General features: G+C 38.2%; 1 protein-coding gene across 1 annotated transcript in view; it reads left to right on the top strand.

Annotated features, from left to right (window-relative positions):
- ABI3BP (ABI family member 3 binding protein) overlaps positions 1-25,585 on the top strand; it is a 114,745-nt gene that overhangs the window by 83,329 nt on the left and 5,831 nt on the right. Inside the window, exons 42-43 of the mRNA XM_007469979.1 lie at positions 652-861; positions 5,630-5,738. Of these exons, the coding sequence (XP_007470041.1) occupies positions 652-861; positions 5,630-5,738 (319 nt within the window). The remainder of the gene's footprint in view (positions 1-651; positions 862-5,629; positions 5,739-25,585) is intronic.

Raw genomic sequence — 25,585 nt, 5'->3', positions numbered from 1 at the left:
TCTTTTTTATAGCATCCATTTCTTAACTCTCGACCATGTGGATTATAGTGATGATAACTGTTTTACTCTCCTTGTCTGATGATTGTTACAGCTATCCAAGTTTCAGGTTGGCTTCAAATGATTTATTTTTCTCCTCATTATGGGTAATATCTTCCTGTTTATTTTATCCAGTTTGGAATATTTTTATTCCTAAAATATTCTTGTATTTTATTCTGGGATGCAGTTTAAATAACTTGAAACCACTTGATCCTTTTGAGTCAGGCTTTTAAGATTTATTAGGTGGGACCAGAACTGTGTTTAGTGTAAAGTTAATCATTCCCCAGTACTGAGACAAGACCCTTTTGAGCACTGTTTCCAATGCTCCATAAATTATGCAGTTTAAACCACACTCAGGGGGACCAAATTACTTTTGGATATTAGCATAAACTAAACCTATTTAGAAAAGTAAATCAACAATAACATCCATATCATGTATCCCAAAGATAGGGTTCTGGATTTTCACAAGTTCAAACTGTCCACATCATTGCTTTCATCCATCTGCTTATAGTATTAGATCAAATGTCCTCAAACAGATAATTTTATTTATGAGTTCACCTCGACCTTTTTTCCAAGCTCAAAAAAAAAAAATGCTCAATGTCCTTTCTGTCTTAGGTCCTCACGTGCGGTATATCCAAAAGCCTGACAACAGGCCCTGCTCCATCACTGACTCTGTCAAGCGATTCCCCAAAGAGGAGGCCACAGAAGGGAATGCCACCAGCCCACCACAGAACCCACCTACCAACCTCACTGTTGTCACTGTGGAAGGGTGTCCCTCCTTTGTCATCTTGGACTGGGATAAGCCACTCAATGACACTGTCACTGGTAAGATCATGACACGTGGACCGTCACTACGGTGGGAAGCATTGATAGTGCGATGCATTGGGAATATGGTACCTTGATTCAAACTGTGGCCTGCGAGGCATATCTTTGGAACAGCAAGTCCCCTCAGAGTTCTGCTGTCCCTGTGGTACATGATTGTTAAAAGTATCATAAGATGCGAAAAGATCATCTTTGTCCTGGTTATGGTCTCCCTGTTAATTTAGCAGATCTCTTTAAGTTGCATACCTTCCTTCTCCTCTCAGAACTGTTTTTCACAATGTGAAGGTATATCTAGTCTTTTCATTACCTGAAAATCACAGATAACATATGGGAAGTTGCCACTGCTGATAAGATTTAAACCTGTTTTCCTTTCACCATCCCAATTTCTAGATTGACCTAGAATTTTCAAGCAGGCTAAAAGTTATTTCAATCATTTTAGGAAAATTGTTTTAATTTGGTCAATTTTCTGCTTATCTCAGGAAATTTTGATTCTTCTGTCACTTATCCAATTTCTCTAAAAATGACTATGAAAAATAAGAAACCCTGAGTCATTCTTTGAATTTGTTATATGGGATTTAAATTCTCTGTAGTGAACAGGATAGTCAAAGTAGAGGGGAGAGGTGGGAAGACTAACAACCCAAATCAGCTAGAGGGTATAGCAAACAGCGTGAGGACACAAGGTTCCTGCTGCCCGTGTCCCCACCACCGTGTGCCTGGGGTGGGTAGGCAGAATAGAGTTGCCCACTAAGAGGCTGTCAGGAAGAGTAGAGAGCGGTACACAGGGCGAGGTGAGGAGTGGGGAGATTCAGGATCTGCCAAAAAAGTTTTCTATGAATAAAGGAGAAAACAGTAGCTATTTCTCCTCAGACAAAACTGTTTGGTCTGGGCAACTTCCAGTGTAAGCAGCTTATCTTTGCTTAGCTGGCTTTTTAAATTTTTAACCATATTTTGTGAATTTCCTTTCTTATGCAAAGCTTGCCTTTGTTTTGAGAAAGAACCAGCCACTGCCCATGGTTCCTGGGGATTTGACTAGTCTTGCTTCTTTACTTGGAACTATGCCAGTAGGTATTATCATCCCAATATCTAAAAATCAATCTCTAAGTATTGATTATCTACATGTATTAAAGAGTTTTAAAACTCTCAATCCATATGCAGTGCTAATAAAGAGTTCCTGTGATAGTCTGAGGCTTCATTCTCGCAAGACCAAATGAACTATAAAATTTCACTTGCCTTAAAAATATAGGATATCAAGTTGGAATTGGTTAATCTGTTTAATAATCTAATATATATTCACTTGGGTATGTCAATAGTATCTGATTTAACTATTTAAAGTAGGATTTTCCTTTCATCATGTAACTTTTTAAAATTATATAAACCTGTAATTTCAAAGAATCATGAATAGGATATACTTTATCTAACCAACTAGTTTTATAACATTATTATTATTATTAAATGTTAATGGGCTGCTTGAGATCTTTCACTAGATACTGGACTTACGATAACAATTTTCATGGATAAGGACCACATCTATAACTATTATATTTTATAAATAGAAATAAGTCCATATTTAACCATTACTCACTTAGTCTATATTTCAATGTTGGAACATATGCCCTAATGATCTGTTCTATTTTTTTCCATTTTTGTTTATTTTTAGTGTTCCATTAAATACCACTTGATTTCAAATGTAATCTTTTATAAACCAGCAGCTCAGATAATACAGAGATTAATTCTCACGTCACTGGAAATGGTTTTTCAAGAAAGGATTAAGAAAGATAACAAAAAGAGAGTGAAACATATTCTTCATTCCCCAGGTTGACTTCTGTCAGTAATCTTTTAATTGATTGGCATGTATTCACCTCTAGTAAATGCATCCAAATTCAGATGCTTCTCCATATCCCTTCTACACTAAAGTAGAAATAGGTACACCATAGAGATTGGCCACAGCCTGGGTCCTTGGAAAACTTAAATTACTTATAAGGTGTCATTTTGTGATACATCAAGAGCATGCTGACATAGATTTAAATCCCAGACCAACTGTGTTCTAGATAATGCAACTTGGATCTATAATTAGCCTCTTTGAACTTCAGGGTTTTTTTATTTATAATAATAATAATTCTTATTGCTATCAATTTATTGTGATTATAAGACTTAACAGAGAGTAGTATCACCATTTGTTATTTTCATGCTGTATTGACCAGACAGTGATGTTCCCAATATTTATAATAAATAATTATGTTCAAAGTGAATTATCTCATAATAGGGCAATAAAACCCTCTGAGGGGGAAAAAACAGACCAATTATTGTGTAAGTTCTTTGTAGATTTTCTTATATCTTTACTGTTAATGAAATTATTTTTTAAATCCCCATTTAAAATAAGAAATATGGACACATACTTTTTTGTTGTTGGTGGTAGACTTTTATAATGTTCGTGGATTTATGAAAAGCTATTATCACTTTAAAGCATTAAAAAGGAAAGATATATACATTCTAAGACAAGAATTCTGAGAAAAATTCTAAATATCTTTTTAATCATGAAGGTAACTTCTAGATCCAGTTTGAAAACTCCAGTCTTTCAGGACAAAAATAGTATTAAATTAACATTGAAAACTTGAGTCAAAAGAAAATTAGAAAAGATGTGCTATAGTGTTGAAGTATGCTAAAAGGCTAAGGTGATATTAAAAAGAATATCACACAGTCGATGAGGAATGACCCAAACAAAGATGTTTTTTGAAGGTGATTGCTTTCATGGATAACCAGCTGGAGTGTCATATAAATTGCTCTTTTGGTGACTAAGCAGCACTTGAATCTTTCCAATTGGAATCTCTCAAATTTTTGTGATCCTAGTTTCAAAACACAACTCGGGGATAATAAGGAATAATAAAAGATATAATAATAATAGGTACCACCTGTTGAGCAAAATACTATTAAGCACTTTCCATATGTTCCTTCTTTAATCCCTACAAGCAACACTATGAAGAGACACTATGGACATTTTACAGATGGTAAAACTGAGACTGAGATCCAGGCAAGTGGCTTGGTCTGTCTCTTTCCATTAAGTCATGCAGTTTCCATTTTTTTTAAATCAATTTTACTTCCATTCTAATTACTCTGATCTTTTTCTAGTAAATGTCCCTTCACAGCTGAGGAAAAGATATAAAACGAACATAACTGAATTTGGGATCCTACCTCTTCCTCTCTTTCCACACTCCTTTAGAATAGAAAGCCAACTGAGACATAGGTTGGGAGCAGAGAGTCTGAGGAAGGAATCTTAAATATGGGCCATTAGTCCTTTAATAGCTGCACTAATGTGTCCAGATACAATGACCATTGCCTTCCAGTTTAATTTCAGACTTTCAAAAGGATGGTCATAGGGAATTACTCAGAAAAAGTGATCCTCCTTTTTGGCTTTTTAAATTTCACCAGTAAAGATCCTTCCCAAATTAAAATTGGTGATTATAAGTCTCCATGAGTTACTCTATAATTTCAGTTTTATTTCCGATATCCATCTCCTACCTTTGGTCTCAGTGCTAACAGCAGAAATCCCCAGTAACTTGCCAGCTCCTTTGCAACCTTCCCACTTTCCCTGATGCCCACCACTTGTGTATTTCTTCATACTGATGAAGCTGTTTTTGAGTAGGGTTTTGTTGGTTGGTTGGTTGTTTTTTGTTTGATTTTTTTAACCGTCTGTGTGATCTTGTCACATGCATTAAACTGAACCCCAGCTGAGAGCAGGGAAAGTAAATTAGTAAATTATATTCTCTTATTCTGAAAGTCTCTTTCTTTTTTTTTTTTTTTTTTTTTTTTTTTGCGGTCCCCGGCCCTCTCACGGTTGTGGCCTCCCCCGCCGCGGAGCACAGGCTCCAGACGCGCAGGCTCAGCGGCCATGGCTCACGGGCCCAGCCGCTCCGCGGCATGTGGGATCTTCGCAAACTGGGGCACGAACCCGTGTCCCCTGCATCGGCAGGTGGGCTCTCAACCACTGCGCCACCAGGGAAGCCCCTGAAAGTCTCTTTCTTTTAATTAGCCCTACAAATTCATAGAAACCTTCCCTTAAGTTAAATTTATGCAGATATCTATGCAGACTTTGAGGGCATAATTTTTTTAATTCAAGGGTAATTATCAAGGGGGTATATGTTAGCAGTATGTACAAAATTTATGTAACTTACATAAGCAGTAGGTATCAAAATCCCATAATTCTGTAGTTCAAAATAATGAACTATAGAAAAGTATAGTTCATTATTTGATTAACTGTTATTTGCTGCTGTGGTTGTTTGCAGCAGTTTTTTGCAGCAGTACCATGTAGCAGTACATGTAGTCAGTGACATTTTTCCTAGCTATATTGTGAAGCCCCATGAGCAGGAAATGTGCTTCTACTGAAACACCGCTCCTCATACAATGTTTTTTACAAAGCCACACTGGGCTTTCCAGCAATGGCAGACGATCGACTTACCTAACAAAATCATAGGTTATCCATAACCAACGCTACCATAGGAGCATCAACAGTCTTCACAGTTACCAGCCCTTTGCTGCTCTGGTAAAGAGAAAACAGAAATGGTCAATGAGCAACTCCCCAAATGCTTTGGGACCTTCATCATCCTCTGACAGTCCCTATTTGGAAGTTGCTAATGTGTACGATCAATACGTCTCTAGACCTGCAATCTTGTTGCTCACTTTTATGAGAGTTGACTCTGTTATGCGGTTAGCTTCGAGAACATTCAGTCCACCAGAGCATAAAGACAAGTATCTGTTGGCTTTTTTTGCTTTTCAGAGTATGAAGTTATATCCAGAGAAAATGGGTCATTCAGTGGGAAGAACAAGTCCATTCAAACTACAAATCAAACCTTCTCCACAGTAGAAAATCTAAAACCAGACACAAGGTGAGCCACCAGTGCTATTACAGATGAATTCTGAGAGTGCAAAAATCATAACAAAGGAGTAAAACGACATCATCCTTCTCTATCTTAAGGGAGGGTCTAGTTTGCATTTCTTTCTTTGGCTTTCCATACACAGCACTAGATACCCCTAGAGTCATGGTTTACAAATATGCAAGTTATTGGTGGGGCTACAAGAGCTGACAAGATGGTCTTGTAAGTTAACAGTACAGCTGGGAACATTGAAAGATAGAAGGCCATTAATATCAAACATTGATATTAAATACCAAAATTTAGAGGAGGAAAAGTCTATAGACCAGAGACAACTGGAGATGGATGGTGTAAACTAGATTTGAAGCACAGAAGAAGTTGCCTGGCATGCTGGAAGGAGAGGGCAAGGAAACAAAAGCCATGTGACAAATGTAGGTGAAAGTCTGTAATAGTTAATGCTTAGTATAGCTACAGACTAGTCCCAGACACAGTAACCCTTTGCTTTTGGGTCTTTTTAATATAGAGCAATGAGAATAGATTTTTGAAAATGGACATATATAATATTAACAATTGTTCAATAATAAACAACTTTTCTTGGCATTCCTTACTACACATTGATACCAGGTTGTTTATCTTGTTTATGCTGTATAGTTTTGTGATTCCTTTTTAAATCTAAAATACCTAATATTTTATCAGTTCATTTTATTATTTCAAGAAAAATAAGGGCCTTAGGCATTTCTAGAAATGTAGTAGGGAAGGGGTTTTTTGTTTTTGTTTTGTTTTACATGGCTAAATTGTCAAATGTATTGCTCAAGGAGATTCTCAAATGGATACAGCCAAGCATTTCCATGACAAAGCCAATGTGCTAAATTCATTTCTGGACTAAATTTCACTCTCTGTGAAAAATCGATTTCTTTCTTCAAGCTCCAAAACATTGTCTGATAAACTGTCTATACTTTCAGTATAAAACAAAACAAAAACACCCCTGACATCTTAAGTTATAGTATCCCAAGCAACATAGATCAATTTTCACACAATCAGGAGTTTTTCCAGGTTGAGTATTTCATAACTTGATAAAGTTCCTCAGTGTTGAAAAAGGTCAGTGGAGGTGAAGACTGGAACTTCAGCATCAGAGATTTTTTTTTTCATGTTTTATTTCTTGTATCTTTCATTGTCATGTGACTGAATTGAATTGGGTATTGATTGTGACACCCAGAAGAGCTTCTCTGGGCTCTGACAGCAGGGAGACTTTTCTGATCTTTTCAGGAGAAAAGGAAGTATCTAATTCATTACAGATGATTTGCTGTATATAAACTGTAGAGTCCTATACAGCAAAAACAACACTTTTCCAGCAGTATATGTTTTTTTCTTTTAAGTTCTCTGAGTTGTAATATGGAGAATTTTGTAACTGCTAATTTTCTTGAAGGTATTAAGTTAGCCAAAATAAGCACATATTTCAGTAAAAGCCCATTTGATGATCTTGGTTCTGTTTCCTTAGCAAGATTAACAGGGAGAGAGCCTATAATTTATTTTAAGGAAAGAGTAAAAGAGAAAAGGTCATTTAATTTGGACTTTTTAATAGGTGGATTTGGGCTTACAAAACTTGGTTTTTCTCTGCAGTTTCTTGCTTTTTATTCCACTTAGGAAAAAGTGAGCTGTGTAGTACACAGAAACTACATTGAAGGGCATCCAATTTCTAAATGTTCATTGTATTCCTTTTCTGAATCAGGCTGTTCTCAGATTTCACAGTGCACCTATTAGCTCATAATCAGAGGTAGGATAATGCCAGTGACATTTTAAACCTGATTTGTTTGTAAAAGGTTTGGGTCTGCATTCAGCTAACATTTACTGAGTGCCAACAATGTGCTCAGCCCTGTGCTTGGTGTTGTGCCTACAAACAGGAGTAAGCATGGTACCTGTCCTTGAGGAGCTCGAGGCTAGTGGGGTAGGTCGCTAATGACTGATTATTCTACACAAAGTGGTGAGACTTCTGGTAGAAGTCTGCACCAGGGGTGGCAGAAGCCCAGAGTGGGCGGCACATCGCAAAGTGTGGGGAAATTAGGAAAAACTTCCTGGGGGAGGTGACCCCCAGGCTGAGGCATGAAGGAGGAGTAGGCTGGACCCAGCTAAGTGACTGTGGTAAGAGAAAGGAATGTCAGGGAGGATAGCACATGTCAGCAGTGGCCCGAAATGGCACGGTTGTTTGTGGTGAATAACGGGCTGTTTTCACCAGCGTGAGGGGCAAAAAGTGGACAGAAGCCGTAGAAGCCAAGAGAAGCAGAAGCCAAGTTAGGGAGGGCCTTCTGTGCCAGATCAAGAAACATGGTCAAGTGATGGGGAGACCCTAAAGGATGGTAACTGGGGAGTGCCTTGCTCCGACTTTCATTTTCATTTTCATTCTGACTTTCATTTAGTTGGAATAATCACTTTTGATACTAGAGCTACTTATAACGAATAGCAGCTGGTAGAACAAATCTAACTAAAAGAACTTTTTGTTAATTTCTTTCATGAGTACCATTCTGGCATCTGACCTAATTGGTCAAATGGGTACATAAGAGAAACGTGCCTTTGGGCTGACCTGGATTTCATTCTGGAATCACAGGACCAATCAGGTCATGGGGTTCACATCTAGCTTCTGGTTGTAATTGTCTCAGACTCAGCTACAACCTTGTCCTCTTTATCCCACCCTCCTCCTATGTGTCTTGCTTGTCTCTGCTGTCTGTCATCAGTGCACCTTCTAAGGAGGACCTCTGCAACCTATCCTTATCCCAAGACGAGCAAAGCCCAAAGGAAACCTTTTCTGGATTTGTCTTTGGAAAAAGCAGTATTAAACTAAGATTAGGAATCCCTGTAATCAGAACTCCATGCCAAGTTTTACATCTTGGCATAAAGTTGGGGCCACTATGCATGTCTGTATGTGGCTTATTTAATGTTATTTTTAGTTTGGTACAGTTAAATGAAATCCATTCAGATATAAAGACTGTTAATGTTCATAAATGTGATTTGACCAGGGTTATATTGATAGTCCCGAATGGGTCATGATTTAAAAGTTGTATATCAGTAGTTTGAAGTAAAGAACATTCTCACACTGGGGACAAATATAACACACATGGATGTAAATTTTCTAATGAAAATTATTTAGTCTATGCCATGGGAAACTTTGTGGTGGTCTAGTAGTTCAGTAGATCCCAGCCCCCACTGAGCTTGTAAATATATTCTGCACTCTCAGAGGTATGATGGAGATTAATCTGTCTATCTAATGGGCAAAAATGTTTTGAGCTGAAATATTAAAATTACGTGCTGAAACCACTATTAGTCAAATAACCAAGGAAGAATAAAGTGAAGTCAAATCATTTCATTTACTTTGAGATTTCTGAGCCTAAAGGTACCCGAGGAAACAAAACTAACACCCATGAAACATCATAACACAGAGTAAAAGAACATGCCGATGTAGGACTTACACCCAGGTTCTGCAATTTAGAAGAGGAGAGAAAGCCTTGTGGAATACTTGAGACAAGACCTTGACAGTAAAGGATAGGGTGGCATGAAGCAGGCCGGCAAGAAAAGAAAGAACAGTAGTATTCCACGTGAAATCCATGTGCACAACTTAGGTGAAATACAAGTAGTCTTCAAAGTTACTACTGACAGCAAGGCTACAGCAAGCATAATAAAACTACGAGTTCCCCAATGTAGGTTTGTTGGCTCTTTTGATGCAAGCTTTTTTCATACTGTCTTACGTTGTTAATGCAACATTTCTTTCTATTGTATCTTCTCTACCCCAACCATGATCCAAGATTAATGTTAATAAAAGACTCCCTGTAAAATAAAAAGGAAGTATGTACAGGATGCAGTTAGCAGGTGGTTTTTATTAGCTATAAAGAATGACTTCAGTCACATTTCATTACTTGAGGAAAATTTTGAGTCAAAATACATAGTAAACTCCCTAAATAAGCAAACTTTGAGTTATAGCTGTTAAAATTCCCCCATGAGGTTCTGGAATTCCCTGTTTGAAAAGCTGGAAGATAATAACTTCTGAAAGAATATCTAGCTTTTTTCCAATTCTAGGAGACACATATAAAGAATTTATTTTAGTCGCATTTTCCATCATTTGTCCTGACTAAAAAACAGGAGCTCTAAAAACAGGTGATAATTACTGGCTAATCGTTACACAGTGACATAGGTGGAGTAGAGCTTGGTGTTAGAACATCCAGGAGAATCAAGGCAGAGGAAAATAGATCTACAGAGCTTTGCGGGATAAAAATTCTAAGTGTTCACACACTATTCTAGAATCAAAAAGACAGTCAACGATGCTACCGTCTCCCTGCCCATTTTTAACGACTTAGCCAAATTTTATTTACTCTGCAGAAGCTCGAAAAATAACCCACAGTACGGGACCATCCAGCAGGTGTCTTGCTGCTGGGAGAGTTCAGCTGCACACCTGGCGTGAGATGTTTCTGTCTCTAGAAAACGGAGCCACTTGGCTGCCCTGAGGAACCTGGGTGCAGCTCCCAGGGCGGCACAGCAGGGAGAGGCCCAGCCTTGCTGACGGCTTCTTGCAGCTGGGGTGATAGATGTACGCAGGGAAGAGGGGCTGTTTGTGGGCAGCCAGAGCTGTTTTAGTCAGGTGAAGCAGGAGATCTGTTAACAGAGGCAAAAAGCTGTGGCACAACTCTATCACCTTCTTTGGAGGATCCCTCTCTCACCCCTGCCCCTAAAAATACAAAGAAAATGTAGAGATGTTAGTGTCCACTGAATCAGTACCCATCTAGGCCACTCTCCAATATTTATTTTCCACTTATTTTTTTCCCCCATGAAACCTCATTGTGTGGCTCTTGTTGAACTAAAAGAAAAATATTAAGAAGAGCCTCTCCTGTCCGGAGCCAACTACTTTGTTTGCAAAGACCACTATGATTATATTTAGTTCCGTGAATGGAAGAAATGATAAAGTATATGGCTTAAAAAATTGTGTTGCACCACTGCTTAAAAGGACACAAAGTGTGGACTAATTGATCTTGAAATCTCTCCCAGCTCTAAAATGATGTAATCTTATGCTATCTGAAGCCATGCACAGAATCAGTGGGAAAACTGGAACTGAAAATAAAACCAAAACCTAGGTCCATCTTACAGCAAGTAGAATTGTCCTGATAAACCATTCTTGCTTTGAATCGATGTCTGTGGTCTGTGATTTGTTTTCAGACAAATTATTTGAGGCCATGTGTCTCCTTGCTTGGCTAAAAATCTGAAGAATCCACTTTGTGTGCTAGACATACATGTGGTCTAGCGATTTCCTATGGAAAAGGCACTCTGTCTGAGAATTAAGATAAATCAAGTTTACTTAACCTGCTCAAGTACTTCTGTCGTGTGTGGTTTGGGAGGATTCTGGAGAACAGTTCTTCCTCTAAGACTAAAACCTACCAAAGTTTCCTGTAGCTGACAGCAAAGATAGTTTGGGACCGTTGGTTTATGTTGTTTGACTTAATAAAACCTTGGCACTAAAAATAAACTGGAATACAGGCAGCAACTTCTTGTATACTGTAAATCTGATTGAACAAACCAGGTATGTGGAATGGCCATTATGCCCTTATTCATATGGTTTTTGTGAAATTCTGGTCTCTGCAGTCTGTATTAACTTACAATATCTCTTCTCATCGGCTTTGTAGAAAGGAATAAAATAAGCTGCCAGAGCATTGGGCATTTTATTTAGTTTTATTGTAGGTCTGAGCAGCAGAAGAATAATTGCTTCCTCATTAAAGAAGGAAGAAATTGAGTTGATTGCTCAGGTTTGCAACTTTTCATCAGGTAAAAGAACAGCTAAGAGCACGGAACCCCACTAGTCTCTAAAAAGAGCAATTCTTCTTTTCATATCGCCATATTCTTTTTTTTTTAGCATCTTTATTGGAATATAATTGCTTTACATTGTTGTGTTAGCTTCTGCTGTATAACAAAGTGAATAAGCTCTATGTATACATATGTCCCCATAACCCCTCCCTCTTGCGTCTCCCTCCCACCCTCCATATCCCACCCCTCTAGGTGGTCACAGAGCATCGAGCTGATCTCCCTGTGCTATGCGGCTGCTTTTTATTCCTTTTCACTTTGAACTCCTCAGTATCTAGGGAGGGGGTGCGAGATACTCATAGCAACACTACAGAATTAGAGTGCAGCCCAGATCTGGAATTTGTGTGCCCCCCCCACAGAAATGGGAGAGAAAAGAAATGTCCCTAAGGACCTATGGGCAGCTAATTAATGATCCCTGATGCCTGCTGATGCCCGGCTCCTCTCCCTTCTGTCCGATTTAGGCTTATTTTGTCCTCGAAGTATCTCCGCAGCTCTGCCCTTTGCTTCTCATCTGTATTCCCAGGCCAGCACAATGCCTGCACATGGCAGGTATCCAGAAATGCTTTCCATAACCCTGCAGTGTCCTTGGAGAACTGACTGATTTGATTACCCTATTCCACTGCTCCTTACTCTTTTTTGTTTTCTTTTTCCCCTCTTCCCTTTCTTTCCCTCTGACTGAAACCCAACCTGAATGGGGCCCAAATATTTCAAGATGACACTAGGGGCCAATCAGCTAACAAAACAATTCAAACCAACAAAGAGCTATGGGTGGGGGGGGGGCTTTCTATATAAAAAGTGGTTGCTTGAGGTTTATGAGCTTTTGTTAACTTTATCAACTAATGAAAACTATACTTCAGCTGTATGTTATGGGTAAAAATAGAGGAAAATCGTTATAGAGAGGAGCAAAGGAAGGGGAGGCGGGGAGAAGTGTCTGCCCTAACCAGACCTGGAGGTTTACCTCAGGCTAGATCCCACAGGTTGGAGCTTCCTTATCTCTGTCAGTTTTGCCCGTGAACCACAGATGCCCTTCTTATAACCTTTACAAACACAAAAGCAAGTATGTGGACATAGAACAGTTCTGCCTTGAGAGTTCTATGGCAGTGTGTCAAATTCCCCAAGAATAGAAGCACCTTTAAAAAAATTCTTTAAAGATATAATACTAGAGAATATTTATAATGACTTACTATGTGCCTGGTACCTTGCTTTTACATGTATCATCTCATTTAATCCTCATAAGAAACTCACAGATACTTTTATACCCTTATGAGGTTATAATTACTATAATTAATAGTATCCTCACAAATACCATTATTATCCTCATCTTTATACTTGAGGAAATTGAGGCTCAGAGAGGTTAACTTACTTACCTTAAAGTTACACATTAGTGCAGCTGTGAACCCAACTCTTTCTGGCTCCAAAACCCATGGCCTTAACCACAGAGCCATGCTGCTTTCTGATAGGGCAGCCGGGAAAATTGTTTTTGTTTGGATCCATACCTATCTGGGCAAAACCATGCATGACTTCTGCCAGGGGTGTTATTCATTTGGCTTGTCCTCTAACAAGGCCCAAAGGCTTGACTGCAGCTGTCACCTGGACTGTACTCCACTTAGATATTCATTTTGATGAAGTAGGTCTTAGAAATAGCTTTTTAAATTTAATTTTCATTTTTATCAGAAGAACATGTACATGGTTTTAAAGCTCAAATACTACAAAGCAGTTCGTTCCTATTCCTAAATTCCATTTGCCAGAAGCAACAATTTTCAATAATTTTGTTCTTTTCTTCAGCATTATTAAGGTATAATTGATGAAAAAAATTATAAGCTACTTAAAGCGTACAACGTGACTTGATATACATATACATTATGAAAGGATTCCCCCTGAATTAATATATTACATCATATATTTACTATTTTTTAATTGGTGAGAACATTTAAATTATCATCTCTTGGCAAATTTCAGTTATACAGTACAGTGTTTCAACTATATTCACCATGTTATTCATTAGCTCCTCAGATCCTATTCATCTTACAACTGAAGTTGGTACCCTTTTACCAACGTCTATTTACCCCAGCCCTTGCAGTCACTTTTCTACTCTCTCCGTTTCTATGAGTTTGACGTTTTTTTTTAAAGATCCACATATAAGTGATACCATGAACTCTTTGTCTTTCTCTGCCTGGCTTATTTCACTTAGCATAATGCCCTCCAGTTTCATTCATGTTATCGCAAATGACAGGATTTACTTCATTTTTAAGGCTGAATAACACTCCATTGTGTGTGTGTGTATACACATACATACATACAGTTGACCCTTGAACAACATAGGTTTGAACTGCATGGGTCCACTTACATGTGGATTTTTTTCAATAAATACAGTATCTGTATTTTCATTTTATAGATCTTTGACTAAAGTTTGTGTTTGATTAGAGATCATATTATGCAGAATCAAAAGAATTAGGGTTTGAGTCCTGATTCTATCCAAACTATTTCAGCTTCTTGCCCTTGGGTGAGCCATTTATCAATTCCTCCATTTTTGAGGCAGAGATAGCAATACACAGATTTTCACCTGCTTGGGGGGTTGGCACCTGTAACCCCCCACATTGTTCAAGGGTCAACTGTATGTATGTATGTGTGTGTGTGTGTGTGTGTGTGTGTGTGTGTGTGTGTGTGTATACACATCATAATTTCTTTATCGATTCTTCTGTCAATGGACACTTAAGTTTTTTCCATACCTTGCCTAGAATGAATAATGCTGCTATGAACATAGGAGTACAGATATCTTTTCAAGATAATCATTTCATTTCCTTGGATATACACCCAGAGGTGGGGTTACTGGGTCATATGGTAGTTCTATTTTTTTTTTTTTTGCAGTACGTGGGCCTCTCACTGCTGTGGCCTCTCCCGTCGCGGAGCACAGGCTCCGGACGCGCAGGCCCAGCGGCCACGGCTCACGGGCCCAGCCGCCCTGCGGCACATGGGATCCTCCCAGACCGGGGCACGAACCCACGTCCCCTGCATCAGCAGGCGGACTCTCAACCACTGCGCCACCAGGGAAGCCCATGGTAGTTCTATTTTTAATTTCTTGAGGAACCTCCATATTGTTCCCCAGAGTGACTGTGCCAGCTTACATTCCTACCAGCAGTGCACAAGGTTCCCTTTACTCCACATCCTCACCAGCATTTGCTATCTCTTGTCTTTTAGATAATAGACATCCTAACAGGTGTGAGGTAATATCTCATTGGGGTTTTGATTTCCATTTCTCTGATGATTAATGATGTTGAGCATTCTTTCATGTACCTATTGGCTATTTGTATGTCTTCTTTTGAAAAGTGTCTTTTCAGGTCCTTTGCCCATTTCTTAATTGGGTTATTTGCTTTTTTGCTATTGAGTTCTGTGAGTTCTTTGTATATTAACCACTTATCAGATATATGATTTGCAAATATTTTCTCCCATTCTGTAGGTTGCCTTTTCATTTTGTTGATGTTTCCTTTTGCTGTGCAGAAGATTTTCAGTTTGATGTAGTCCCACTTATTTATTTTTGCTTTTGTTGCCTTTGCTTTTGGAGTCAGATCCAAAAATTATTGCCAAGACTGATATCAAGGAGATTATCACCTATTTTTTCTTTGAGGAGTTTTATGTTTTCAGGTTTTGTGTTCAAGTCTTTGAACCATTTTGAGTTGATTTTTAGGTATGGTATACAATAGGAGTCCAGCTTCATTCTTTTGCATGTGGCTATCCTGTTTTCCCAACACCATTTATTCAAGGGACTAGCCTTTCCCCATTGTGAATCCTTGGCTCCTTTGTCATAAATTAACTGACCATATATATGTAGGTTTATGTGTGGGCTCTCTATTCTGTTCCATTGATCTATGTGTCTTTTTTTATGCCCATACCATACTGTTTTGATTACTATTGCTTTGTAATATAGTTTGAAATCAGGACATGTGAGGCCTCCAGCTTTGCCTATTTAGGGTCTTTTGTGATTCCATATGAGTCTTAGAAATGTTTTTTTCTATTTCTGTGAAAAATGCCATTGGAATTTTGATATGGATTGCATTGAAACTGTAGATCACTTGGGGTAGTACTGACAGTTTAACAATATTGATCCTTTCAATCCATGAATGTGGAATATCTTTGATTTTATTTGTAGTTTCTTCAATTTCTTTCATCAGTGTCTTAAAGGTTTCAGTGTACAGCTCTTTCATCTCCTTAAAATTATTCCTAAGTATTTTATTATTTTCGAGGCTATTGTAAATTTTGAGGCTATTGTAAAGGTAAATTGTTTGCTTAATTTCTCTTTCTGATAGTTTGTTTTCGGTATATAGAAAACCAACAGATTTCTATATATTAATATTGTATCCTGCAACTTTACCAAATGTATTAGTTCTAGCAGCTTTTTGGTGGAGTATTTAGGGTTTTCTATATATAATGTCATGTCATCATCTGCAAATAGAAGTTTTACTTCTTCCTTTCCAATCTGGGCATCTTTTAATTTCCTTCTCTTGACTAATAGCTTCCAGTGCTATGTTGAATAAAAGTGGTGAGAGTGGGCATTCTTGTCTTGTTCCTGATCTTAGAGGAAAAGCTTCCAGCATTTCATCATTGAGTATGATGTTAGCTCAATGGGCTTGACATATAAGCCTTTATTATGCTGAGGTACATTTCCTCTGTACCAAGTTTGTTGAGTTTTTATCAAGAAAGAATGCTGAATTTTGTCAAATGTTTTTTCTGAATCTATTGAGTTCATATAGGTTATATAGATTTTTATTCATCATTTTGTTAATATGGTATATCACATTGATTGATTTGTGGCTGTTGAACCATCTTTGCATTCTTGGAATGAATCCCACTTGATCATGGTTTATGGTCCTTCTAATGTATTGTTGAATTCAGTTTGCTAATATTTTGTTGAGGATTTTTGCATCTATGTTTCATCAGGAATATTGGATTATAATTTTCTTTTCTTGAGTGTCCTTGTCTGCTTTGGTATCAGCGTAATGCTGGCCTCAGAAAATGAGTTTGGGAGTTCCCCCCTCCCCTTCAATTTATAGGAAGACTTTGAGAAGGATTGGTGTTAATTCTTCTTTAAATGTTTGCTAGAATTCACTGGTAAACCCATCTGGTCCTGGGCTTTTGTTTGTTGGGAAGTTTTTGATTACTGACTCAATCTCCTTCCTAGTAATTAGTCTATTCAAATTATCTATTTCTTCAGGATTTAGTCTTGGTAGGTTGTATGTTTCTAAGAATTTATACATTTTTCTAGGTTATCCAATCTGTTGGTGTATAATTGTTCATAGTAGTCTCTTATGATCCCTTGTATTTCTGTAGCACCAGTTGTAATGTCTCCTTTTATTTCTGATTTTCTAATTTTATTTGAGTTCTTTTTCTTAGTTACTGTAGCTAAAGGTTTGTCAGTTTTAGTTATCTTTATGAAAAATCAGCTCTTAGTTTTGTTGATCTTTTGTATTGTTTTTTGGTCCCTATTTCTTTTACTTCTGCTCTGATCTTTGTTATTTCCTTCCTTCTACTAACTTTGGGCTTAGTTTTTTCTTCTTTTTCTTATTCTTTGAGGTGTAAAATTAGGTTGCTTATTTGATATCTTTCTTTTTTCTTAATGTAGGCATTTATTTCTATAAATTTCCCTCTTGAAATTGCTTTTGAGGCATTCCAAAATTTTGGTATGTTGTATTGTCTTTTCATTTTCCTTTGGCTCAAGATATATTCTGATTACTCTTGATTTTTTTTCTTTGACCCATTCGTTGTTCAGTAGCATGTTTGTTGTTTAATCTCCACATATTTGTGAAATTTTCAATTTCTTCTTTTAACTGATTTCTATTTTCTTACCATTGTGGTTAGAAAATACACTTTATATGATTTCCATTTTCTTAAATTTATTAAGGCTTGTTTTGCAGCCTAACAGATGACTTATCCTGAAGAAAGTTTCATGTGCTCTTCTTCAGAAGAAAGTGTATTCCGTTGCTGTTGGATGGAATGTTCTTTATATGTCCTTTAGGTCCATCTGCTCTAACATTATGTTAAGTCCAGTGTCTCCTTATTAATTTTCTGTATGGATGTTCTATATATACATTGTTGAAAGCATGGCATTGAAGTTCCCTGCTATTACTGTAGTGCTATTTCTTCTGCAGATCTGTTAATATTTGCTTTATATACTAAGGTCCTCCTATGTTGTGTACATGTTTACAGATGTTATATTCTCTTGATGAACTGACCCCTTTATCACTATATAATGACCTTCTTTGTGTCCTATCACAATCTTTGGCTTAAAGTCTATTTTGTCTTATATAAATATAGGTATCCCTGCTGTCTTTTGGTTTCCATTTGCATGGGATATCTTTTCCATCCCTTCTCTTTCAATCTATGTGTATCCTTAAAGCTGAAGTCAGTCTCTTTTAGGAGAATTAGATGGGTCTTGGTTTTTTAATCCATTCAGCCACTCTATGTCTTTTAATTAGAGTTTGGTCCATTTACATTTAAAATAATTATTGATAGATATGGACTTACTATTGCTATTTTTTTCATTATTTTCTGGTGGTTTTATAATTCCTTTGTTCCTCTCTTTCTCTCTTTCTTTGTGATTTGATGAATTTCTGTAGTGTTATGCTGTGATTCTGTTCTATTTTTTGTGTGTGTATATCGATCATTGGTTATTACTTTGTAGTTACCATGAGGTTTATATTAAACGTCATATGTCTATTTTAAGTTGATGACAACTTCAAACACACAAAAGCTCTACTTTTTTACACTCTTCTCTCCACGTTTTGTTTTTATGCCACAATTTACTTTTTTTTTTTTTTTTTTTTTTTTTTATGGTATAAGTTCAAGGACTCTGGCCTCTCCCATTGCGGAGCACAGGCTCCGGACGCGCAGGCTCAGTGGCCATGGCTCACGGGCCCAGCCGCTCCACGGCATGTGGGATCCTCCTGGACCGGGGCACGAACCCATGTCCCCCTGCATCAGCAGGCAGACTCTCAACCACTGTGCCACCAGGGAAGCCCCACAATTTACATTTTTACACTGTATACCCATTAACAAATTATTATAGTTAGTTATTGTAATATTTTTGTCTTTTTTTTTTTTTTTTTTTTTTTTTTTTTTGGGTTATCCGGGCCTCTCACTGTTGTGGCCTCTCCCATTGCGGAGCACAGGCTCCGGACGCGCAGGCTCAGTGGCCATGGCTCACGGGCCCAGCTGCTCCGCGGCATGTGGGATCTTCCCGAAACGGGGCACGACCCCGCGTCTCCTGCATCGGCAGGCGGACTCTCAAGCACTGCGCCACCAGGGAAGCCCAATATTTTTGTCTTTTAACTCTCATATTAGTGTTAGAAGTGATTTACCCATGACAATTTCAACATTAGAGTATTCCGAATGTAACTGTGTATTTACTTTTACCATTGAGTTTTATACTTTCTTGTTTTCCTGTTACTAATTAGCATCCTTTTGTTTCTGTTTGAAGAACTCTCTTTAACATTTCTTGTAAGGCTGATGTAGTGGTGATGAACTCTTTCAGCTTTTGTTTGTCTGGGAAACTTTATCTCGCCTTCAATTCTGAAGAGCAACTTTGCTGAGAATTTTTTCTTTTTTTTTTTTAGTTTCAGCACTTTGAATATATCTGCTGGTCCCTTCTGGCCTGAAAGTTTCTGCTGAAAAATCTGCTGATATTGCTATGGGAGCTCCCTTGTACATAACAAGTTGTTTTTCCCCTGCTGCTTTTAAGATTCTTTCCTTGTCTTTAACTTTTGACAATTTAATTATCATTAATGTGGATCTCTTAAAATTAATGTGGGTCTCATGGTGTGGACCTCTTTGGATTCCATTTGGAACTCTCTGGCCTTCCTGTATCTGGAAGTCTGTTTCTTTACCCTGGTTAGGAAAGTTTTCAGCTGTTATTTCTTTGAATAAGCTTTCTGCCCCCTTTCTTTCCCTCTCCTCGTTCTGGGACTCATATAATGCATATCTTGATCCACTTGATGGTGTCCCCTACATCTCTTAAGCTATCTTTTTCATTGCTCCTCTGATTGGTTGAATTTCACTGCCCCATCTTTGCATCCACTGACCATTTCTTCCACTCATCTAGTCTGCTGTTGAACTCCTCTAATGAAGTTTTCAGGTCAATTATTATATTCTTAACTCTGTGTTTTCTGGTTTGGCACTTTTTTATATTTTCTATCCCTTTGTACTTTGTTTACGCATTGTTCTCCTGACCTTGGTAAGCATCTTAATGACTTATTTTGAACTCTTTATCGGGTAAATCACTTGTCCATTTCATTAAGATCTGTTTCTGGAGATTTTTCTTGTTCTTTTGTTTGGAACATATTCTTGTTTCTTCATTTTCCTTGATTCTCTGTGTTTGGTTTCTGCACATTAGATAAAACAGCCGCCTCTCCCAGTCTCAATAGAATGGTCTCAGGTAGGAAATGAACCTCTTGAATCTGCCCAACCTGAGCTCGTAGCTGTTTCTCAAACCTCTAAGATTGTCCAAGCAACTTTCTTTGTTCTTAGTGGCTCCTGGTAGTTGGGGGTATGCCAAAACTCATGAGTGTCCCAAAGGGGAGGAACACAGTCAGCATCTACATGCAGGCTGATTACAAGCTGGGCCCTAGGCAGCAGGTGGGAAATTACGTAGTTAAGCCGTTTCCAGGGTGTTGACTTAAAAAATATTCACAACCTAAAAGTTGAGACTTCTATTTTATTTGGTGGGCGTTTTTAGGACTTCAAGCCTGGGAGGCAGCATCTCAAGTAACCCTGGGAGAACTGCTCTACAAAGGCGAGGGGGGGAACCAGGATAGTTTTGCAACAAAGAGCAGGTAGTCAGAACATCAAAAGATTACTGTTAAAGAAAACCAGATATCCCAAGTTAAGGAATTTAGCGCTTTTCTTTGTATGGGAAGATGCAAGAGCCTAGGCTTACTGAAATCATTCCTTTGATATGCGCCTCAGCTATCTGGGGCCAGTGTTTTTACATCCTGAGTTTCCTCAGGGCTCACTGTAGGGAGTGGCTGCAGTCTGATGGCTGGTAGATGGCAGGTATTCTTTCCTTCCTGAGTTCCCTCAGGGCTCACATTGGAGGGCTGCAATTGCTGATGACTGTGACATCCTTTGTTTACTGATATGGCAGAAAATATTCCATTTCTCAAGGGAAACACTAGGAGATGGCTGTTTTTGCCTGCTGGGCCCAGGATATAGTTGGGCAGGGAGGTAGGGTAGGGAAGTGTGCTCCTGCGTCTATTAAAAACTGCTTTTTGTTTGCTAGTCCTGTGGAATTTGTGAACACAAGCCCACTGGCTCTCAGAGCCAGGCAATATGGAGACCTGTTCCTTGGGCAGCAGCTACAAAAGCTGGGGTGTCAGCCATTTGTACAAGCCCCTTCCAGGGAAATACTAGTGGCTTGGTTTTATTGGTGTAGCAGGCTGAAGGAAGAGGGCAGGGAAGGTGTATGCAAACTTCCCTGTCGCTGGGGAGGATCACAGCCAACCCCTAAACATGTGCTAAAACTAAAAGCTTCACCCTCAGGTGTCAGCTTTTAAAAGATGCATATAAACCCCTCAAGGAAAGATAGGAAGATGGTCATTTTTGTCTGCTTCCTCTGTGCTGAGCCCTGGGGGGCAGCTAGTTAAAAACTGCTTCTTTGCCACAGTCCTGTGGGACTCGTGAATGGCTAAGTAACCCATTGGCTATCAGAGCCAGGTGATCCAAGGACTCATCCCTTTGGATGGAAGCTGTAAAAACTAGGGCACAGACATGTTTACAACCTCCTTCCAGGCAGATACTAGCAACTTTGAGCAGGCTGGAGAGAGAAGGTGGGAGAGCATCCAATGGCTTCCCTGGTCTCCAGGGAGGATCACAGCCCCCAGAGCTTGCTAAATTAAAATCCTGACCCTCAGGTTGCAGCTTTAAACACTGGCAGATAAACACACACCTTTCAGAGAAATATTGAGACAGGTGATTGTGCCGTTTTGCTCTGCCACAGTGAGTGCTCGTGCACTTGTGAAGAAGTGGATTTGCTATATCCTTATGGGTCTCATGAACACAAGTCCAATTGGCTTTCAGAGCTGGGTGTTTAGGGGACCCATCCCTCAGGTAAGAGTCTTAAAAGCTGGGATGCAGATGTGGATTACAAACCCTTTGCTCCTCAGGAAGAAGTTGGGAGTTGGGGATTCCCTCCTGATTATATGGTGCTGTGTCAGGGATGGGATTTATGTCAAGTGTGTCTCAGCCTTTGCTACCCATTTTGATGGGGGTATTCTCTCATTTCCCCAATGCATAGGAGTTGCTCAGCTAGTTTCTGGATCTCTTTCAGAGGCAATTGCTCTATGTGCAGCTGTGCATTCAATGTGTCTGTGAGGGGAGGAGAGCTCAGGAGCTTCCTGTGTTACCACCTTAGTCCTGCCTCTCTCATTCCCAATTATTTTAGCTATTTCTTCAGTTAATTAAATCCATATTTTATCTATTTCTTCAGTTAATTAAATCCATATGTCTAGACTATTTCTCCAAATGGTCAAGTGCTCAAGTCATCTGTTTGTTACCTGTGTTTGTTTATGGCAGCATCTCCTAGAAGCCCTCACTATCATCTTTTGCCTCTCTCCTGTGTCGAATCCCCCTAATTCCTATATCCCATGTCTTCCTTGTTTACTCGCTTTCTGGAATCTCTTGAGAAACACATCTTGAAGAAAGGTTATGGAAGATAATATTTTTGAGTTCTTACGTGTCTGAAAATATCTGTGTTTTATTCTGATACTGTTATTTAGCCAAACATAGATTGTAGGATAAAATGAACGCTTGAAAGCATTGTTCCATTATTTTCTAACTTCTAGAGCTGCTGAGATGTCACATCATTCTGATTCTGCATCCTTTGAATAGGACCTATTTTCTTCTCAGAAACGTTTAAGATCTTGTCTTTATCCCAGTACTCTGAAATTTTGCAATTTGTTTACTTTAGTCTTTTTTCTTCTTTCACCTTGCTGGGCAAATGTTAGGCCTTTTAAATCCAGAAACCCATGTTTTTCAATTCTGGGAAATCACTTAAAAACTTTCTAGGATAATTTTCTACCCTCCTTTTCCACTCCTCTCTCTTCTAGAACCTACTAGTTTTATATTCCCTGAAAAAATCTGCTCCTTTCCATATTTTCTCTCATTTTTCATCTTTTTTTCTAGTATTTGTAAAATTTCCTTAACTTTATTTTCCAAACATTCTATTTGAAGTTTTATTTATTCTGTACTTATTTTAAATAACTTTCTTCTCCTCTATGGGATTTTTGCACAGCTAAAATCCTATGCTTATTCCCTATGTATAATCAATATTTTCTGTGAGACATTACTCTCTTCTACCTACAGTGTCATAAATCTTGTGATAAAATGTGCTTCTTGGGAAAGATTTTGCCTTTTAAAATATATTCTGTTATATATTTTCTGTTTAATCAGCCAAAAATATGTGCCTTTTAGTTCTCATGCAGTTAATTAATTTAAAATGATTTCTTCAAAACTTGTCAAGTATCATAAAACGGTGGGAAAAAACCCCAAAAACAATCCCCAAAAGTAGCTTATCAATATTTGTGGCCATTCTACAAATATAGCTGAAGTGTATATAACTGTGAAATAAAAATACATGGAAATAATTTCAGCAATCAGACTTGGCCAAAGCACAGAGCTTTTTGGCAATGGCCTGGAATGTGGAATGCATTGCCTGCTTGAATCCAAGTCCAGGTGCCTGTGATTTCTTTTTCCACTTTCAGTTCACCATTTTTTTTTTAATAAGTAAGTTCATCAGGCCTCAGAGCTAGAATTTAATCTGTGGAAAATATTCTATGCCAGAGCACCCCATGTATGTGCAATTTATTTAAATGAGTGAGATGGGTGGCTTTATATCAGCAGTCTTACTGCAAAGGATAATGGCACTTTCTACCAGTTGATTAGTTTACAAAATGCTTTCATGTGCAGTTTTTCACTCTAAAAACCCTGAATGTTTTAATTCTATGACATAAATCACAGCAAGGTCCTTTTTGACCTACCTCCTAGAGAAATGGAAACAAAAACAAAAATACACAAATGGGACCTAGTGAAACTTAAAAGCTTTTGCACAGCAAAGGAAACCATAAACAAGACCAAAAGACAACCCTCAGAATGGGAGAAAATATTTGCAAATGAAGCAACTGACAAAGGATTAATCTCTAAAATTTACAAGCAGCTCATGCAGCTCAATATCAAAACAAACAACCCAAGCCAAAAATGGGCAGGAGACCTAAATAGACATTTCTCCAAAGAAGATATACAGATTGCCAATAAACATGAAAGGATGCTCAACATCACTAATCATTAGAGAAATGCAAATCAAAACTACAATGAGGTATCACCACACACCGGTCAGAATGGCCATCATCAAAAAACCTACAAACAGGGCTTCCCTGGTGACGCAGTGGTTGAGAATCTCCCTGCCAATGCAGGGGAGACGGGTTCAAGCCCTGGTCTGGGAAGATCCCACATGCCACAGAGCAACTAGGCCCATGAGCCACAACTACTGAGCCTGCACATCTGGAGCCTGTGCTCTGCAACAAGAGAGGCCACGACAGTGAGAGGCCCGCTCGCCACAACTAGAGAAAGCCCTGGCACAGAAACGAAGACCCAACACAGCCAAAAATAAATAAATTAATTAATTAATTAAAAAAAAATCTACAAGCAATAAATGCTGGAGAGGGTATGGAGAAAAAGAAACCCTCTTGTACTGTTGGTGGGAATGTAAACTGATACAGCCACTATGGAGAACAGTATGGAGGTTCCTTAAAAAATTAAAAATAGAACTACCATACAACCCAACAGTCCCACTACTGGGCATATACCCTGAGAAAACCATAATTCAAAAAGTCATGTACCACAATGTTCACTGCAGCACTATTTACAATAGCCAGGACATGGAAGCAACCTAAGTGTCCATCGACATATGAATGGATAAAGAAGATGTGGCACATATATACAATGGAATATTACTGAGCCCTATAAAGAAACGAAATTGGGTTATTTGTAGTGAGGTGGATGGACCTAGTCTGTCATACAGAGTGAAGTAACTCAGAAAAAGAACAAATATCATATGCTAACACATATATATGGAATCTTTAAAAAAAAAAGGTTCTGAAGAACTTAGGGGCAGGACAGGAATAGAGACACAGACCTAGTCTGTCATACAGTGAAGTAACTCAAACAGAAAAACAAATACCATATGCTAACACATATATATGGAATCTAAAAAAAAAAGGTTCTGAAGAACTTAGGGGCAGGACAGGAATAAAGACGCAGAGGAGACATGGGGATGTATGTATACGTATAGCTGATTCACTTTGTTATAAAGCAGAAACTAACACAACACTGTAAAGCAATTATACTCCAATAAAGATGTTAAAAAGTTTTTAAAATAAATAAATGAAAACCCTGCATGTTTTAATCCCCATATCACAAAGTTTGGAAAAGCAAAGACAATAAGAGTACAATGGTTAAAAGCGTCATTGCTCTTAACTGAAAAATAGGAAAATAATTATCTCTTGGGGTTTGTGTGTATTACTTTTCATATGTAGTATCTGGTACATAGTAAGCACTCAAAAAATGTTCACACTGTAATGCTAGAATCTGTCTTCCTTATAGATTCCAGCAGTACCTCCATAGTCAAAAATCTGACTCCTTGAGCCCCAGAAAGTTCTGGTTATTGCTCACTTGGTATCCTCTGTACCAAATTAAGAGCTGTCATCCTTCTGTTTTTCACTTTTTTCTAAAGTATTTTTTGTGTTTTGCACTGTCAATTACAAACTTTTTAAAAACAGGAATTATCTCCCAAAAGTCTTTCACAATTTTGAAACTCAATCAATTCTATCAGCTGACTCAAGCTGGTTTTACATTCAAAATTACTTTCCTGCGAAGTCTGCTACTGAAAGGAACTCTTAGTTTCAGGCAAACAGCAAATAGCTTTACTGTTTGAACTTAAAAGGGTTTGCTCTGCTTGAGTATTCTATGGATGAAATTTGTCAAAT

This window comes from Lipotes vexillifer, unplaced genomic scaffold, assembly GCF_000442215.2.
Source record: "Lipotes vexillifer unplaced genomic scaffold, Lipotes_vexillifer_v1.1 scaffold1438, whole genome shotgun sequence".
NCBI classification, from domain to species: Eukaryota; Metazoa; Chordata; class Mammalia; order Artiodactyla; family Lipotidae; genus Lipotes; species Lipotes vexillifer.
Note: the sequence above shows the minus strand (reverse complement) of the source record. Positions and strands in the feature narration are given on the sequence as shown.